Here is an 18,489-nt window from a genome sequence, read left to right as displayed (position 1 = left end):
TTTCGTTCCACTTCACGATTGTGTCCCACTTGTTGTTGATTCTTCCCCAAAAAATTTGAATTTTATATCTTTATGTTTGAAGCCAGAAATGTGGCAAAAGGTAGAAAAGTTCAAGGGGGCCAAATACTTTCACAATGCACTGTATATACATGTATATATATTGTCATTTTTCATAATTACTGTAACAGTATAACAGTAATTTTGACCAGGGATGCACAGACTTTTACATGCCACCATATGTTAGTCGAATGACCATTCGGTCAATCACTATCTAATATACATAGGGGTCTAAACACAACAAGTGCAGTTTACTGATGAAACAATGAGAGTTTTGGCAAACTGTAACTAGTACTCCTCACCTTCCACATACTGGTCAGGCAGCAGGCAAGTCTGGTTATCTGATTTTTCATCAGGAAATTGACTACAGTCAGTGTCTTCCGGCCACTGTAACCCCACAATTCCTAATACAGACTCACAGCGCTCTTTTGAATGTTCACAGAGCGATCTAGAATCAGATAGTCAATAAAATACAGTACTTTAATAATTGCTGATTTCAGCAGGTTAGGAAAGTGTACATATAAATCTAAAAAGAAACTGTCATCACGGTTAAAGCGAATCTTTCACCATGTTTTTGCTACCACATCTGAGTGCAGCATGATGTAAAGGCAGAGATCCTAATTCCAGCTATGAAACACTTACTGGGCTGCTTGCTGTAGTTTTGATAAAATCACAGGTTTATTTGCTGCAGATCTCCCAGTGCTCTGAATGCTGAGCTCTGTATAACCCGGTCCACACCGCTGATTGGCAGCTTTCTGTGTACACTGTGCATAGGCAGAAAGCTTCCAATAAGTGGTCAGAGTGAGGTTATGAAGAGCTCATGGATATGGAGGACTATCTGGCTGCAGGTTTACTAGCATTTGTTCCATTTGTAACTAATCAGTTTTTACTAGAGATGTTTATGAACACATTTAATGAGCATGAGCATGAGCAGTACTTAAAGGGACTCTGTCAGCAGGTTTGTGCTATATAATCTGAGAGCACCATGATCTTGATTCCAGTGATGTATCACTTACTGGACTGTGTTTTGCAATTTCAATAAAATCAATGTTTTAGCAGCAGGAGATTATCACTACACTCTGTCCCTACATTATGCTGCTGTTAGATTACATATCAAAAACCTTCTGACAGATTCATTTTAAAAAGTGGAACTGTTAGCAAAAAAAAAAACAGAACCATTTTCTATCAACTTTAGTCTATCGGCTAATTTTGCTAATTTAGGCATGTCCACACGATTTTAGTCTGATGTGTTTGGGGGCCTTTACAGTCATTCAACCTGGGGATACATGTTCAATGATACAAAAAGGATCTTTCTTGGAATATTTTCTGGTGAAAGAGTGCTCATGAATGAAAGATCTTTGGTTGAGCAAAAAACCTTTAGCCCAACTTTTGAGCAAATAAATCTGCGCCTGAAAAAAAATCATTGATTCTTACATTTTATTCATTCATTCATTTGGGTTTATATTGTTCATTTTCATCATCTAAAGTTTAATGTCTAGGGTGCTTCAATAGAGGTCAAGATAGGGGTCGTTTGTAGATTCTCGGAAGGGGCAAATAGCAAAAGAGTGTATGTGGCCGTATGTTAATTAGAAGGATTAAGTTATAAGGGTGTTTCCCCCTTGAAAAGGGCATTTAGATTGAATAATTAGAGGTTTCTTACATTCGCCTGAACTATTGATTTTTGATAATTCAAATTTCAAAGGGGACGGGGAGAAAGCCCCCATCAAACAGCTCTTGTCTCTTCTCACATTATCTGCCAAGTCTTGAGGCTCCAATACACATTTGACTGTTATGGGCTTTGACTCTCTTTAGTCCAATGAGTGTAAAGGCATTTATTTCATATACACAAGTGATATTTTGAACTTTGAAGAAGTGGATATCCTATAGTTTCCAAGTACAGCAATGGAGGAATAAATGTAGGACACTTTGATAAGATGCGTTACCTGCAGGGGGGTATCCGTTGATTCGTCTGAAGTTCACACTTTGGTACCAGAATAGTGCAAGCAAAGTACATGAGATATTTGTAACAATTGGTCTGGACAAGGGCTGGGAACAAAGATGACTCCCAGCTTATGGAGGCTTCTTTCTGAGTTCTGTGGCCAAGATAATTTGGGAAATGTGTATAATTGTAGGGCAGATTCATACATAGTTCTAGGCTTATCGGCTCACACTGACCTGGGAGTTAAGAAAAGAAATACAGATTATTTTTTCCATTACAATTACCTTGGTTATTGTTACAGTCAATAGACAAATATCACTTATTTTCTTCCTCTATTCACAGATGTAGCAAATATCTGCAACTTAGTGGGAGAGGCCCAACCGAGTCCTGTGTCACAGCTGTTTCTCCAGATGGCCCGAGAAGGAGGAGGACTGCTGGAAACTATATTATTTTCATGGTTGGTGCACTCTTTGTTACATCTGAGTACAACAATTGTATTCTTCTGCTAAAGTAGTCAGTCCCGTTGCATAACATGTGGACATAACGTGCAAAAAGAGCAGTAAATCACACAAAAAGCTCCAGTAATAGTCTACTTAGGTCCGTAGGAGAATTTAGAGCCAAAGTATAATTCAAGAAAACTGCTTATTCTTTAAGGCGACATCTCTAGATTAGTGATGAGCGAGTATGCCTCATCAACCTTTTCGGCAAGCACGCTCGGGTGCTCGCCGAGTATTTTGGCGTGCTCAGAATTTTATTCATTGTTGTCGTGCCTGCAAGTGTCACGGCTGTTAGCCTGTTCGCCAGGCTATCTCTGCATGTGTCACAGCTGTCTAACAGCCATGACAGTTGGAGGCGCGGGGACAATGAATGAAATGCCGAGCACGCCAAAATACTCGGCGAGCACCCAAGCGTGCTCGCCGAAAGGGTTAATGAGGCATACTCGCTCATCGCTAATCTAGATAAAATAAAATTACATCCCTACGTAAAAGAAGAGTTCCTGAAGATATTGTAAGAATTGAGAAAATGAACTACGGGTTTTACATGAGCAAAAAGGCTTAGAGTAATAACGGCATAAAAATCTCATTTATGATGGGAAACACAAAGACCTCCAAGAGCAGATGCTTGAGTTACATGTAAAACTTGAAGCGCGAGAGATGTGGAGTAAATGAAATATAACATGAGAGTGATGTCACCAAGTGTGAAGTCATCATTGGAAATGTACCTATAGTTAGTTTTGCACCAGTGCATGTGGATCATCCAAGCAAGCAGCTTGGGTGTCTAATGTAACACCCATTGCTCTGCTCCCGCCACTGCATATTACCAAACTATGATGTACTGAAAATCATAACTGTAAAATGTAACATGCGAGAAGTGAGCAGACAAAGACCAAGTTTAAGTTTGCTAACATTTTCTTCATAGGGAATTTGTCAGCAGGAATTCACACCACAAACTATTTATATGGTCATGTGGCTCTAAGACCCGTCCAGCAAAACCTTTACATAGCCAGTCTGTTCCTCCATTACTGAGAAATCAGCATTTGAATTACTATGCTAATGAGGCTGAAGAGCTATTTGTAGACCTGAAGCCTCTGTCACTCCAGCTCTATTTCCCGCCCAGTGCTGCCTCCTCCTGCTTGACTGACAGCCTCTATGCTGTGTGACTTCAGGCAAAGGAGCCATCAGTCAAGCAGGAGGTGGTGATGCTGGGCGGAGAATAGAGCTGGAGTGACCAAGGCTTCAGATCTACAAATAGGTTTTCGGGCTCATTTTCATATCAATTCAAATGTCGATTTCTCAGTAATGGAGGAACAGACTGGCCATGTAAAGGTATAGCTGGACTTGTCTTTGAAGGAGCTACATGCGCATATAAATAGTTTGGGGTGTGAATTCATGACTACAGATTCCCTTTACCTTCATACTATATTTTAAACCAATTTAGTTCAATAATGCTACTAGTGTTGATAGACTGGACTGTCATCTATAGTGATATGACCAAGTTGCCAACATGTGTGTTGGCTGGCCACAAAATAGAAAATCTTACTAAACAATAAAAAAGAATGAGCATCAACTGTCCCTTTACTTGTAGCTGAAAAAAAACAAACAAATTTTATTGGAAACTAGAAAATGTAATGAACATACTGCAGTTGGTTCTGTTTTGAGGTATTTCACAGTTGGAGTCATTGGCACATGATCCAGGGCACGCTGGTAAAACACATCTTACATCTCCATCTTGGCAAGGCTGACCTGTGAATGGAATGTACAAACGTTCTTACAGTTTCATCACCTCTCTATGGAAAATGGATCCTCATTTATAAGATAAAGCAGAGTAACACAGCATGAGCTACAATGAGAATCTGAACCATCCGTTCTTCAGTTCTTCCTACCGTTGGCAGAGAACAGATACACCAGGAGTTTGTAATGTAATTTTGAAGGATTAGGAAATTAAGATCACAAAATAAAGGTTGATTTCATTTAACACATGAAGAAAAGGTTTGAAAAATTGCTGGTTTTCATGAGCACCACCCAGGGAGGTCAATGCAGAAGAGGAGAAACTTCATTGTTGGATTACATGTTGTTGAGTAGCAACTTCATTAGAACCTAATGCAGGGACTAGTATGGTTCTATTATGTGTAGTCTCACAATTCAGTTTTCATTTTCTCACATTTTTATTGTGTTTTTCCATGCAGTTTTGTCACAAAAACTGAAGGATTTCCTAGTACCAGCAATGTGAATTTGCAGCAGGTTTAAATCTGCAGCATGTTAATTCTTGCAGCATTTTTGCACCAGATTTCACCCATACTAATGAGCGAGTTAAAATATGTATCAAAACGCATATAAAAAACGTGACAAAAATGTGTCATAAAGGCGGGTACTTTACGCATCGTTTTTCATGCCCAACACATCAGGATTTGCAGCAGAATTTTCTGCTGCAAATCCTGAACTTGTGCACTTCAAGAGTAGACATGAGCGTTGTTCTACTCGAACTGTTCGCCAATCTCAAATTCGAGCTGTTTTGGGCGGTGTTCGAGCCGGTCGGCGAACACGAACAATTTGAGAAAAATTCGGCTGTTCGAGGTTATGTTCGATAACTGTTCGTGCACCAAAATCATAACTGGATTTTTTCTCAGTAATGATGAAAATTAATGTTAATACGCAGTTTGAGTGTACAGCGGGGCGGGGGGAGGGGCAGGGGATGGATCTCTGCAGGAACAATGAAGATCTCCATTTTTTTTTCTCTTTCCCGCATTTGCAGTGGGGAGGTGCAATCTGTCAGCCTATCAGCAGCGCACACACGGAGCGAAGTGCTTTTTTTCACACAAGCAAGGGCATGTGTCATTGGCAGTGTATGTCACATGTCCTTGCCCTATAAGACCAAGCCATTTTCCCCGTCGCCACCATTTTCTCACTGCTGCAGCTGCGTGTTAGACGGCACCGCTGTTGCTGTGTGCGCTATACCTTGTTAATTTCAAGCCAATTTTCGCACAAATATACAGATAGCTTGGGAGTAGGGAATAGTTGTGATTGCAGTCCTTTTAAGGACTAGGTTACAGCATTTCCTACGACTTTTATCAGGCAGGTCTGTGCTCTTAAATAGATAGATTGTGGGAGTAAAGACTAATTGTAATTGGAGTCCTTTTCAGGACTAGGTTACATCAGTTCCTATCAGTTTTTACCAGGCAGGTCTGTGCCAGTGCTGTGCAAGTTTTTTTCACAGCATTTGGCTGAATCTAGCAAAGCTAATCCTTTTTGGCCTATTGCAGAGTGTGTTAGTCAGTGGAGTAGCCTATCTGTGTTGCAAGATATACCACCTGTGTATAGAATACCAATTTTTTTACTGCACCTAGTGAAGTAAAATCTTTTGGGCATAGCATCATTCTATTAGTCCATCTATACTGACCTCCATCAGGTTGCAAACTGAATATAATTTTTTTCTGCATCTAGCTCTGAAAAAATATTTGGGCTTCTAGCGGTGTGTGGGACTTGGTCTATTAGTCCATCTATACTGACCTCCATCAGGTTGCAAATTAAAAATAATTTTTTTCTTCATTTATCTCTGAAAAAATATTTGGGCTTCTAGCAGCGTGTGGGACTTGTTCTATTAGTCCATCTATACTGACCTCCATCAGGTTGCAAATTAAAAATATTTTTTTTCTGCATCTAGCTCTGAAAAAATATTTGGGCTTCTAGCAGTGTGTGGGACTTGGTCTATTAGTCCATCTATACTGACCTCCATCAGGTTGCAAATTGAATAAAAAAATTTTCTGCATCTAGCTCTGAAAAAATATTTGGGCTTCTAGCGGTGTGTGGGACTTGGTCTATTAGTCCATCTATACTGACCTCCATCAGGTTGCAAATTAAAAATAATTTTTTTCTGCATCTAGCTCTGAAAAAATATTTGGGCTTCTAGCAGTGTGTGGGACTTGGTCTATTAGTCCATCTATACTGACCTCCATCAGGTTGCAAATTAAAAATAATTTTTTTCTTCATTTAGCTCTGAAAAAATATTTGGGCTTCTAGCAGTGTGTGGGACTTGTTCTATTAGTCCTTCTATACTGACGTCCAGCAGGTTGCAAATTGAATATAATTTTTTTCTGCATCTAGCTCTGAAAAAATATTTGGGCTTCTAGCGGTGTGTGGGACTTGGTCTATTAGTCCATCTATACTGACCTCCATCAGGTTGAAAATTAAAAATAATTTTTTTCTGCATCTAGCTCTGAAAAAATATTTGGGCTTCTAGCAGTGTGTGGGACTTGGTCTATTAGTCCATCTATACTGACCTCCATCAGGTTGCAAATTGAATAAAAAAAATTTCTGCATCTAGCTCTGAAAAAATATTTGGGCTTCTAGCGGTGTGTGGGACTTGGTCTATTAGTCCATCTATACTGACCTCCATCAGGTTGCAAATTAAAAATAATTTTTTTCTGCATCTAGCTCTGAAAAAATATTTGGGCTTCTAGCAGTGTGTGGGACTTGGTCTATTAGTCCATCTATACTGACCTCCATCAGGTTGCAAATTAAAAATAATTTTTTTCTGCATCTAGCTCTGAAAAAATATTTGGGCTTCTAGCAGTGTGTGGGACTTGGTCTATTAGTCCATCTATACTGACCTCCATCAGGTTGCAAATTAAAAATAATTTTTTTCTTTATTTAGCTCTGAAAAAATATTTGGGCTTCTAGCTGTGTGTGGGACTTGTTCTATTAGTCCTTCTATACTGACGTCCAGCAGGTTGCAAATTGAATATAATTTTTTTCTGCATCTAGCTCTGAAAAAATATTTGGGCTTCTAGCGGTGTGTGGGACTTGGTCTATTAGTCCATCTATACTGACCTCCATCAGGTTGCAAATTAAAAATAATTTTTTTCTGCATCTAGCTCTGAAAAAATATTTGGGCTTCTAGCAGTGTGTGGGACTTGGTCTATTAGTCCATCTATACTGACCTCCATCAGGTTGCAAATTGAATAAAAAAATTTTCTGCATCTAGCTCTGAAAAAATATTTGGGCTTCTAGCGGTGTGTGGGACTTGGTCTATTAGTCCATCTATACTGACCTCCATCAGGTTGCAAATTAAAAATAATTTTTTTCTGCATCTAGCTCTGAAAAAATATTTGGGCTTCTAGCAGTGTGTGGGACTTGGTCTATTAGTCCATCTATACTGACCTCCATCAGGTTGCAAATTAAAAATAATTTTTTTCTGCATCTAGCTCTGAAAAAATATTTGGGCTTCTAGCAGTGTGTGGGACTTGGTCTATTAGTCCATCTATACTGACCTCCATCAGGTTGCAAATTAAAAATAATTTTTTTCTGCATCTAGCTCTGAAAAAATATTTGGGCTTCTAGCAGTGTGTGGGACTTGGTCTATTAGTCCATCTATACTGACCTCCATCAGGTTGCAAATTGAATAAAAAAATTTTCTGCATCTAGCTCTGAAAAAATATTTGGGCTTCTAGCGGTGTGTGGGACTTGGTCTATTAGTCCATCTATACTGACCTCCATCAGGTTGCAAATTAAAAATAATTTTTTTCTGCATCTAGCTCTGAAAAAATATTTGGGCTTCTAGCAGTGTGTGGGACTTGGTCTATTAGTACATCTATACTGACCTCCATCAGGTTGCAAATTAAAAATAATTTTTTTCTTCATTTAGCTCTGAAAAAATATTTGGGCTTCTAGCAGTGTGTGGGACTTGTTCTATTAGTCCTTCTATACTGACGTCCAGCAGGTTGCAAATTGAATATAATTTTTTTCTGCATCTAGCTCTGAAAAAATATTTGGGCTTCTAGCGGTGTGTGGGACTTGGTCTATTAGTCCATCTATACTGACCTCCATCAGGTTGCAAATTAAAAATATTTTTTTTCTGCATCTAGCTCTGAAAAAATATTTGGGCTTCTAGCAGTGTGTGGGACTTGGTCTATTAGTCCATCTATACTGACCTCCATCAGGTTGCAAATTGAATAAAAAAATTTTCTGCATCTAGCTCTGAAAAAATATTTGGGCTTCTAGCGGTGTGTGGGACTTGGTCTATTAGTCCATCTATACTGACCTCCATCAGGTTGCAAATTAAAAATAATTTTTTTCTGCATCTAGCTCTGAAAAAATATTTGGGCTTCTAGCAGTGTGTGGGACTTGGTCTATTAGTCCATCTATACTGACCTCCATCAGGTTGCAAATTAAAAATAATTTTTTTCTGCATCTAGCTCTGAAAAAATATTTGGGCTTCTAGCAGTGTGTGGGACTTGGTCTATTAGTCCATCTATACTGACCTCCATCAGGTTGCAAATTAAAAATAATTTTTTTCTTCATTTAGCTCTGAAAAAATATTTGGGCTTCTAGCAGTGTGTGGGACTTGTTCTATTAGTCCTTCTATACTGACGTCCAGCAGGTTGCAAATTGAATATAATTTTTTTCTGCATCTAGCTCTGAAAAAATATTTGGGCTTCTAGCGGTGTGTGGGACTTGGTCTATTAGTCCATCTATACTGACCTCCATCAGGTTGCAAATTAAAAATAATTTTTTTCTGCATCTAGCTCTGAAAAAATATTTGGGCTTCTAGCAGTGTGTGGGACTTGGTCTATTAGTCCATCTATACTGACCTCCATCAGGTTGCAAATTGAATAAAAAAAATTTCTGCATCTAGCTCTGAAAAAATATTTGGGCTTCTAGCGGTGTGTGGGACTTGGTCTATTAGTCCATCTATACTGACCTCCATCAGGTTGCAAATTAAAAATAATTTTTTTCTGCATCTAGCTCTGAAAAAATATTTGGGCTTCTAGCAGTGTGTGGGACTTGGTCTATTAGTCCATCTATACTGACCTCCATCAGGTTGCAAATTAAAAATAATTTTTTTCTGCATCTAGCTCTGAAAAAATATTTGGGCTTCTAGCAGTGTGTGGGACTTGGTCTATTAGTCCATCTATACTGACCTCCATCAGGTTGCAAATTAAAAATAATTTTTTTCTGCATCTAGCTCTGAAAAAATATTTGGGCTTCTAGCAGTGTGTGGGACTTGGTCTATTAGTCCATCTATACTGACCTCCATCAGGTTGCAAATTGAATAAAAAAATTTTCTGCATCTAGCTCTGAAAAAATATTTGGGCTTCTAGCGGTGTGTGGGACTTGGTCTATTAGTCCATCTATACTGACCTCCATCAGGTTGCAAATTAAAAATAATTTTTTTCTGCATCTAACCCAGCCAATAGTTTTGGCCTAATACCACAGTTTGGCCACTCAGCTCTGCTCGGTTACCATCCATTGTTTTTTTGTGCAAACAACTCCAGAGTTGTGAATTAGTTAACCACCAAAATGAGTGGAAAAAGGCCTGCTGCTGGTGGAAAGGGGAATAGGCGTGTTGGGAAGGGGAAAAAAGGTTGTGTCCGTGGGGTAGGTGCAGAAGAAAGACCATCTTCCAGCCAAACTAAAATGTCTACTTCTTTTAGCGGACAATGTGATAAGATCCCTTTCTTACGGCCACGCCAATCGCTACAAATTCCAGATGAGGCACAAAAACAGCAGGTGCTTCAACGGATATCAAGTGCTCCTTTAAGTGGGCTCTCCTCCACATCAACTTCAACATCACAAATACTCCAGTCCTCAAAGGTGTCACCCAAATCGCACTTGCTTCCTCACAGCTCCCAAATCTCCAGCTGCCCGTCTGAGTATGAGGTAGAACAGATGGTTGAGTCTGCAGAGCTGTTTACTCATACTATAGCCTGGGAATCAGAGGTCGACTCCAGCGCTTCTGTGAATCCAGACAAGGAAATGATCTGCACTGATGCCCAGAATCTTTATGAGTCGGATCCAGGACCAGACGCAGAAGGTTCTGACCATAATGTAGACCCTCATTCCCAAACTGTAACTCCTGTTGGTGGAGACAATGAGGAAGACGATGATAAGACTCAAATACCTGATTGGAGCGACAACTTTAGTTTTTTGTCAGGGCAGGAACAGGTTGGCTCTGAGGACGACGGGTGTGATAACGCACAGGGTGATGATGATGAGGTCGGAGATCCCACTTACTGTCAACCCACAGTCAGCCAAGAGATGAGGTCAGCAGAGGAGGTGGAGGAAGATGCTAGTGACGACGAGGTCAGGTTGCGCCTTCCTGGACAGAGACGTAGTACTGGAAGCACGTCAACAACTGCATCCTCAAACACAACTCTGCCTCTCACCACAAGTCGTGGTGGCTCTTCAGGTCGCATGGGTGCTAAGCCTTGCATAGCCTGGGCATTTTTTCAGATCGATAAAGATGACCCAACTCGTGTTATCTGTAACATTTGTCAGCAAAAGCTAAGTAGAGGCCAAAAAATACATAGTTTGAGTACTTCATGCATGAACCGGCACATGGACATGAAGCATAAGTTGCAGTGGGAAGCTCAGTGTGCTACAATGCGGTCTAGCCGGCCGGGCCAACCACCGTCTGCCATATCTTGTGCATCCGCGGCCTCTTCATCCTCTGTGACTGGGGGGACAGCAGTCACACCTGTTTTGGGGCGCAGACCTGCCACCTCTTTACCCGCAACAGCCAGCGTGATTGGCAGGTCATCATTTTCTTTGGAGGTGGTAACACCAGCTGGTCTTGAGCGCTGTCCGACATCGATAGCACCACCTTTGGATCAAGGCAACCTAACATGTCCGCCTGCATCTTCCTCACAGACCGGCAGTTTGCCGGGGACACCCTTATCAACCCCGTCTAAGCACAATAGCCAGCCCTCGGTCCCTCAGATGTGGACAAGCAAAAGACCATTTCCTCCTAGCCATGAGAAAGCTAAGAGGTTGAATTTCACCATCTGCAAGCTCTTGGCTACAGAAATGCTGCCTTTCCGCCTGGTGGACACAGAGGATTTTCGAGACATTATGTCCGTCGCAGTGCCCCAGTACCAGATGCCCAGTCGGCACTACTTCTCAAAGAAAGGTGTGCCTGCGCTCCACCAGCATGTCGCACACAACATCACCGCTTCTTTGAGAAACTCTGTGTGTGACAGGGTGCATTTCACCACAGACACTTGGACGAGTAGGCATGGACAGGGGCGTTACATGTCGCTGACTGGGCACTGGGTAACTATGGTGACAGCAGGACAAGGGGCTGCTGTCCAAGTCTTGCCGTCCCCTCGAGTTGTGCGTCAATCCTCTTTATGTCATTTTTCCTCCACTGCTTCTGCCTCCTCAACCTCCTCTCGGTCTTTCACCTGCACCCAAAGCCTGTCTGGTCATGCCACAAGCTTTCTAATTGCGCAGAAGGGATCCTGCACACCTCCTTACTATGCTGGCAGTAGGGCTCAACGTCATCAGGCGGTTTTTACATTGAAATGTTTGGGAAATGTGAGTCACACAGCTGACGAGTTGTGGTCAGCTCTGGAGAACCAATTTCATGAATGGTTGTCTCCACTGGACCTGAAACCAGGGAAGGCCGTGTGCGACAATGCTGCAAACCTGGGTGCGGCCCTTCGCCGGGGCAATGTCACACACGTGCCTTGTATGGCTCACGTGTTGAACCTGGTTGTCCAGCAATTTTTAGCCCACTATCCCAGACTAGATGGCCTTCTGCAGTGGGCACGGTCGCTGTGTGCTCACTTCCGCCGTTCGCATCCCGCAGCTCAGCGACTTACATCTCTACAGAAGTCGTTGGGCCTGCCACTTCACCGGCTAAAATGCGATGTGCCTACCCGGTGGAATTCAACTCTGCACATGTTGCAGCGACTGTGGCAGCACCGACAAGCCCTGGTGCAATACGTTCTGACGTATAGCCTGGGCCAACGAGATTCAGAGGTGGGGCAAATCACGCTGGAGGAGTGGTCTCAGATCAGGGACCTATGCACCCTTCTGCACAGTTTTGAAATGGCGACGAAGATGTTTAGTGCTGACGATGCCATTATCAGCATGACTATTCCGGTGATTTACATGCTGGAGCACATGTTAAACAGAATTCGGAGTCAGGTGGTGGCACAAGAGGAGGTGGAGGAAGTAGAGGAGGAGGAGTTGTATGCGGAAGGGCTAACATCTGCAAGGTCCAGACGGTCGGCAGCACCAGGGCGGCAGGCATGTGAGGGTGGGGGAGATGATTTTACCAGGGCGCATGGTAGCAGCCAAACTAGTGAGGAAGGTGCAGGAGCCCAGGAAGAAGTGGAGGACGAACTGATGGAAGACTCATCAGATGAGGGAGACCTTGATCACATTTCTGTTGTGCGAGGTTGGGGGGAGAGGACAGAGGAAGGAAGCATGATTGTTACCTCGCCACCAACACAACAGGGACTTGGTGCTCCTGGATGCGCAACACACATGAGTGCCTTCTTGCTGCACTACCTGCAACATGACCCTCGAATTGTGAGAATTAGAAATAATCCTGACTACTGGGTTGCCACACTGTTAGATCCCCGGTACAAAAGTAAATTTGCAGAAATTATTCCTGCCATAGAAAGGGATGCACGCATGCAGGAGTATCAGCAGAGACTGTTGCAGAATCTTACATGTGCTTTTCCACAAAATACCAGTGGTGCACGTAGTGAATCTCACAGTTCCAACTTGCCAACCGTGGGACCGTCAAGTGTTCAGCACTCAAACCGTAACAGAACCACAGTATCTGCTGGTAACATCAATTTTGCGGAATCATTTCACCACTTTTTTAGCCCATCCTTTGCAAGGCCACAGGAGACAAGAAGTCTGACACATAGTCAACGCCTAGAGACGATGGTACAGGAGTATCTCCAAGTAAACATTGAAGCCACGACTGTGTCACTGGACCCTTGCTCTTTTTGGGCTTCCAATCTGGATAAATGGCCGGAGCTAGCCACTTACGCCTTGGAGATCTTGTCATGCCCCGCAGCCAGCGTTCTGTCTGAACGTGTGTTCAGCGCTGCTGGTGGTGTGCTGACAGATAAGCGCACGCGGCTCTCCACTGATAATGTAGACAGACTCACGTTCATAAAGATGAACAAATCATGGATCCGAAACGACTTTTCTACCCCTGTGTCATCCTGGGGAGAGTAAAAGCTTGATGATTGGTTAAAATCACCCTACCAACCGTTTTAAGCTTTCAAATTACTAATCATGTTTATCTGTATCTTGACTGGAAAATAATTTCGGCTTTGTAGCAGTGTGCAGCACTGATCCTATTAGGCCATCTATAATAAGCTTCACCAGATTTAAAATTAAAAATAATTTTTAGCTGCATCTAGCCCGGAAAATAATTTTGGGGCTCCGAGATGCGCAAGACACATAAGTGCCTTCTTGCTGCACTACCTGCAGCATGACCCTCATATTGTCAGAATTCGAAGTAATCATGACTACTGGGTTGCCACACTCTTAGATCCCCCAAACTTTTCGATCAACCTTTTCATTTTAATAAAGACCAAAAAAATGGTCATTTTTGAAATTATAAGCATTAGCAGGTTGTTAGAAACTGAAATCAAACAGTTTTCAACTCAAAACTTTATTCTAGGTGATGTTACAATTTCACATAGGACCCCTTGTTCGAAAGGAGCTTCTGAACTCTCTCGTCCATTGAATTTGTCAGGTTTTGGATGGTTTCTGCTTCAATTGTTTTGCATGAGGACAGAATACCCTCCCAGAGCTGTTGCTTAGATGTGAACTGCCTCCCGCCATCATAGACACTCCTTTTAATGATGCTCCAAAGGTTCTGAATGGGGTAGAGGTCAGGGGAGCATGGGGGTCACACCATAAGTTTGTCCCCTTTTATGCCCATATCAGCCAGAGATGCAGATGTTTTATGTGCAGCATGAGATGGTGCATTATCATGCAGAAAAATGATCTTGCTGTGAAATACACGGTTCTTCTTCTTGAACCATGGCAGGAAGTGCTGTTTGAGAAAATCCACATACATTATGGAGTTCATCTTTAGCGCCTTCAGGGATCCTAAAGGGGCCGACAATCTCTCTCCCCATGATTCCAGCCCAAAACATTACTCCACCTCCTCCTTGTTGGCGCTGTAGCCGTGTTTGCGTGGGGTGTCCATCAACCAGCCATCCTCCACTCCATTCATCTGGACCATCGAGCGCTGCACGGCACTCATCCGTGAACAAAACAGTTTTGAAATCAGTCTTCATGTAATGTTTGGCCCACTGGAGCCGTTTCTGCTTGTGTGAAGTGGATAGAGGAGGTCGACAGGATGGCGTATGCACAGCTGCAAACCTCTGAAGGACCCTGCATCTTGTAGTTCGGGGGACGTTGGAGGCACAAGCAGCTTCAAAAACTTGTCTGCTGCTATGACAAGGCTTTTTTGCCGCTGCTCTTTCAACCTGACGTAATTGCCTGTAGGAAAGAGTCCTCAATTTGCCCTTATCAGCACGCACACGTGTGTACTGTGAATCAGCTACATACTTCTTGATTGCCAAGACACTTCATCCTGATCATCGCACAATGTTGATTGTAGTCATGCCTTGACCTAAACACTCCACAATTTGTTGCTTCTCAGCAGCCGACACATCCTTTTTCTTTCCCATTTTGGCAGAAAATGTAGGCTGCTTAATAATGTGAGAGAGCCTTCTTAAGTAGTCTTGCCTTTATTGGACACACCTGCCAAACTAATTAGCACAGGTGTCTGCAATTGCTTACAGTGATATAAAGAGCCCTGACACACATCACCATCAATGAGTTTAACTGACAAACAAACAAATTCTTCCCTTATCACTCCTAAACACTTTTTGCATAATAATTTGGAACGCGGTGTACATGTGCTTTTCCACAAAACACCAGTGGTTCACGTAGTGAATCTTACAGTTCTAACTTGCCAACCGTGGTCTGTATGGAATTGTTCAATAAAGGGCCCAAAATTAAGATAACATAGATGGGAGAGGTCTCTATGAATAGGAATTCCTAAGTATTTGATAGCCTGTGAGGGCCAGGCAAAGGGAAAGTTGGACTGGATGGAATCCTATATGGATTTAGGGAGGGAGACATCGAGGGCCTCAGACTTCGCTGCATTGATTTTAAAATTTTACCATGTAACAAAGTGATCTATTTCAGCCATAACAGCAGGGATGGATATATGTGATTGAGTGATATATACTAGGACATCATCAGCAAATAGAGAGCACTTGTACTCGGTGCCTCCCACCTCAATCCACCTAATATTGGGGTTATGTCGAATTGATGAGAGCAGGTGCTCCGTCACTAGGATGTATAAGAGAGGGGACAGAGGACATCCCTGCCTTGTCCCATTGGTGATTGTGAAAGGTGATGAAAATGTTCTGACGCACCCCCTGGGCCTTGGGACACCCGGAGCCGGACCCTTTTTGGTGGATGCTGGTGGTTGTAGTCTTCGTGGCGGCGATCCGGTTCCGTGGCTCAGGGCGGTCAAACCAGTGGCGGAACTATTTATGTGGTTTTGATGTTTAAATGTCCGACTACGCCACCCGTGGATTGCGGTCAGAGTGAACCGCCGCTACAGGGCAGACCGCTAAGGCTGGTGTTGTGGGTGCAGCAGAGCGTAGCATAACTCCCCATGGGAGGAGTATAGCCTCAGGGCAGTGTATGCGGAGGATGGGGGTGATGGTGCAGGGCAGCAGCAGTAACGACACGGAGTCAGTGATGCAGTTCAGGGCCTTTACTCACAGTTCTTATTATCCAGACCACGTCTGCAGGTAACGGCTGCCCACGTCGTACTGTGCTCACCAGGTGAGGGGCTCAGACAACTCCCAGATAACTTTGGAGCGCTTCACAGGACCCCCTTTGTGTGTCCTTTGTCTGGCCTTTCTTACCAACACTTCTGTCCGGCTGCCTCGGGCCTCCTCTTGGTAAACTTGGCGCCAGTTTCCCTGACCCTATGTGGTGCCTTCCTAGCGGGTGGAGCAAGGGGCTGCGCCACATAAAATGTCAGAGCCTCCGGTTTCTAGCTGAGGGTCGTTTCCTGCCTCCACTAGTTCGGGGACCGGTCTCCCCCTTTGGCCTGACCCCTCCACGCAGGTGGATTCGGGCGTGCGGTGGCGACTCGCCCGTCCGCACCCCTGGGATCCCTTCATTCCTCGTTCCTGGAGCCTTCTCCGCTCCTCTTCCTTCCTTCTCCCTCTTCCAGGCCTGGGCCTCTGTTACTAGGCCCGCCTCCGGAGCAGAGCTCATGCAGAGCCCCTGCTCCCTGCCACTTCTGCTCAGACTTCTCTGCACTGAACTAAGATGGTGCCCACCTTTTATACTCCCTTCTCAATGCACCCAGGAACTGCTTCCTCCCTGCTCCTGCACTGCAGGGTTCCCCTTCCTCAGTGTTCCCTCCCCCCACTCCAGCCAGGGACAGGGACTGTCGTGCCCATCTCAGGGGCATATTGGTCGCCCTGCCCCACGGCAATGTGGTGTAATGCATGCAGGTGTCGGGTCCTGATCCACACTCCATCCTTATCTGAGAGTGAGATGTCACACCTCTGGGTGAGGTGCAATACGTCTGTAGCAACCGAGCCCTCGGTGCTACAGTTCCATTTATCTTCAGCCTAGGTGACGTATTGTGATACAGGGCCGTGATTTTGGCTATAAAAGGGTCCCCTAGACCCCTACCCCAAGCTTTTTAAGAGAATCATATATGGCGTGCCAGGAGACTCTATGGAATGCTTTCTCAGCATCCAACGAGAGTATCTACTTACAAATTTTTAACTGCATCTAGCCCAGGAAATACTTTGTGCCTAGTAGCAGTGTCTGCTAGTCAGCGGATTATCCCGGCTGTTAAGCAAGCTACACCACCTGTAGTTTGGACACTTAATTTTTTCAAAGGAAATGCTTCGGGACCACGGGATACTTAGTGAAGAGCATCAGGAGGCACCCCAAGGCATAGGGGCTGGGACTGGCACTAGGATGCCTTGCGGTGGACAGCCGAGCTCGATCCTTATAAAAGCTTTTTAACTGCAGCAGCTTTAGTGGACGCTACTGGAGCTGGAATTACGCGGCTGCTGGCATGAGACTTGCCCTCCAATAGATCCTTGTAAATGGATTTAAAGTGTATTCATTCAAATTAGAGGGACAATTTAAATTAAAAAGCTTAGAGCTGCCTCCACCACAGGGGGGCTCTCTCGACCCACCAGCGGACAGGCACCAGTATTGGGAGAGGGGGGCTGGCCGTCAGGGTTCACCGCGGCTCTGGCACAAACCCGGCGACACGGAGGTGGCACGGGCAGGAGCGGACTGGCCGTCTCGGCTTCTCACTTTTTGGATTTTAGAAGGGCATGACATGCCTATATCTGTGTCTCCCCCTCCTTTTACTCCTCCACCTCTTTTCTTTTCGCATGACTATATGTACTTGTCACTTTTCCATGTGTTAGTTGTGTCTTCTGAGCAGTTTGTCAGCTTTTGGACACCTTTGAAGGTGTTTTCTATGTGTTTCTATGTGTTTTTGTTTGCCTGCCATTGGTTTTAACGGTGTTCGAAGGTGTTCGACGAACAGTTCGACGAACTGTTCGGCGAACACACGGGTGTTCGACGAACCGAACCGAACTCGAACACTACGGGGGTGGCTCAACACTATTCAAGAGCCAAACTCCAAACTCCAAGGTCATGTTTTCAGGATTTCCTTAGTAGTGCCCAGATGATAATTCCACATGCAATACCAAAGAGATCCTACAAACATGATCTGATGGTGGTTCTTGAGGACTGAAGTTTGAGAACTCTGATACTTTTGCCTAAACATGACACTTCTTTATCTGAATGTATCTATTTGAAAGCTAAAAATCCAGGTTTACATGCATAGTCTCTCCTACTTATGTCCTACCACTATTCCTGGAAGCTCAAAATAGACTGCTGCTATACCTCCTGCTCTGCTTGCAGCATTGACATCTACAGAAAAAGGTGATCAGTGGATCTCTTGGTTCCCTAAATGACACAGACAGCTTAACCCCTTAAGGACCATGGGTTTTTCCATTTTTTCGCTTCTGTTTTTTGCTCCCCTTCCTCTCAGAGCCAGAACTTTTTTTTATTTTTTCATCAATACGGCCATGTGAGGGCTTGTTTTTTGCAGGACGAGTTGTACTTTTGAACGACACCATTGCTTTTACCATATCGTGTACTGGA

At 43.7% G+C, this 18,489-nt stretch overlaps 1 protein-coding gene across 2 annotated transcripts in view; it reads right to left on the bottom strand.

Annotated features, from left to right (window-relative positions):
* CORIN (corin, serine peptidase) overlaps positions 1–18,489 on the bottom strand; it is a 506,461-nt gene that overhangs the window by 109,357 nt on the left and 378,615 nt on the right. For both annotated transcript variants that reach the window (XM_073645535.1, XM_073645536.1), the window contains exons 10-12: positions 4,135–4,239; positions 2,001–2,232; positions 360–505 (exon numbers count right to left, since the gene is read on the bottom strand). In XM_073645535.1, the coding sequence (XP_073501636.1) occupies positions 360–505; positions 2,001–2,232; positions 4,135–4,239 (483 nt within the window). The remainder of the gene's footprint in view (positions 1–359; positions 506–2,000; positions 2,233–4,134; positions 4,240–18,489) is intronic.

This window comes from Phyllobates terribilis, unplaced genomic scaffold, assembly GCF_046119375.1.
Source record: "Phyllobates terribilis strain yellow unplaced genomic scaffold, ASM4611937v1 Scaffold_1__5_contigs__length_1240528914, whole genome shotgun sequence".
Lineage (NCBI taxonomy): Eukaryota > Metazoa > Chordata > Amphibia > Anura > Dendrobatidae > Phyllobates > Phyllobates terribilis.
The sequence above is the reverse complement of the archived record's forward strand: the minus strand, read 5'-3'. Positions and strand labels throughout refer to the sequence as shown.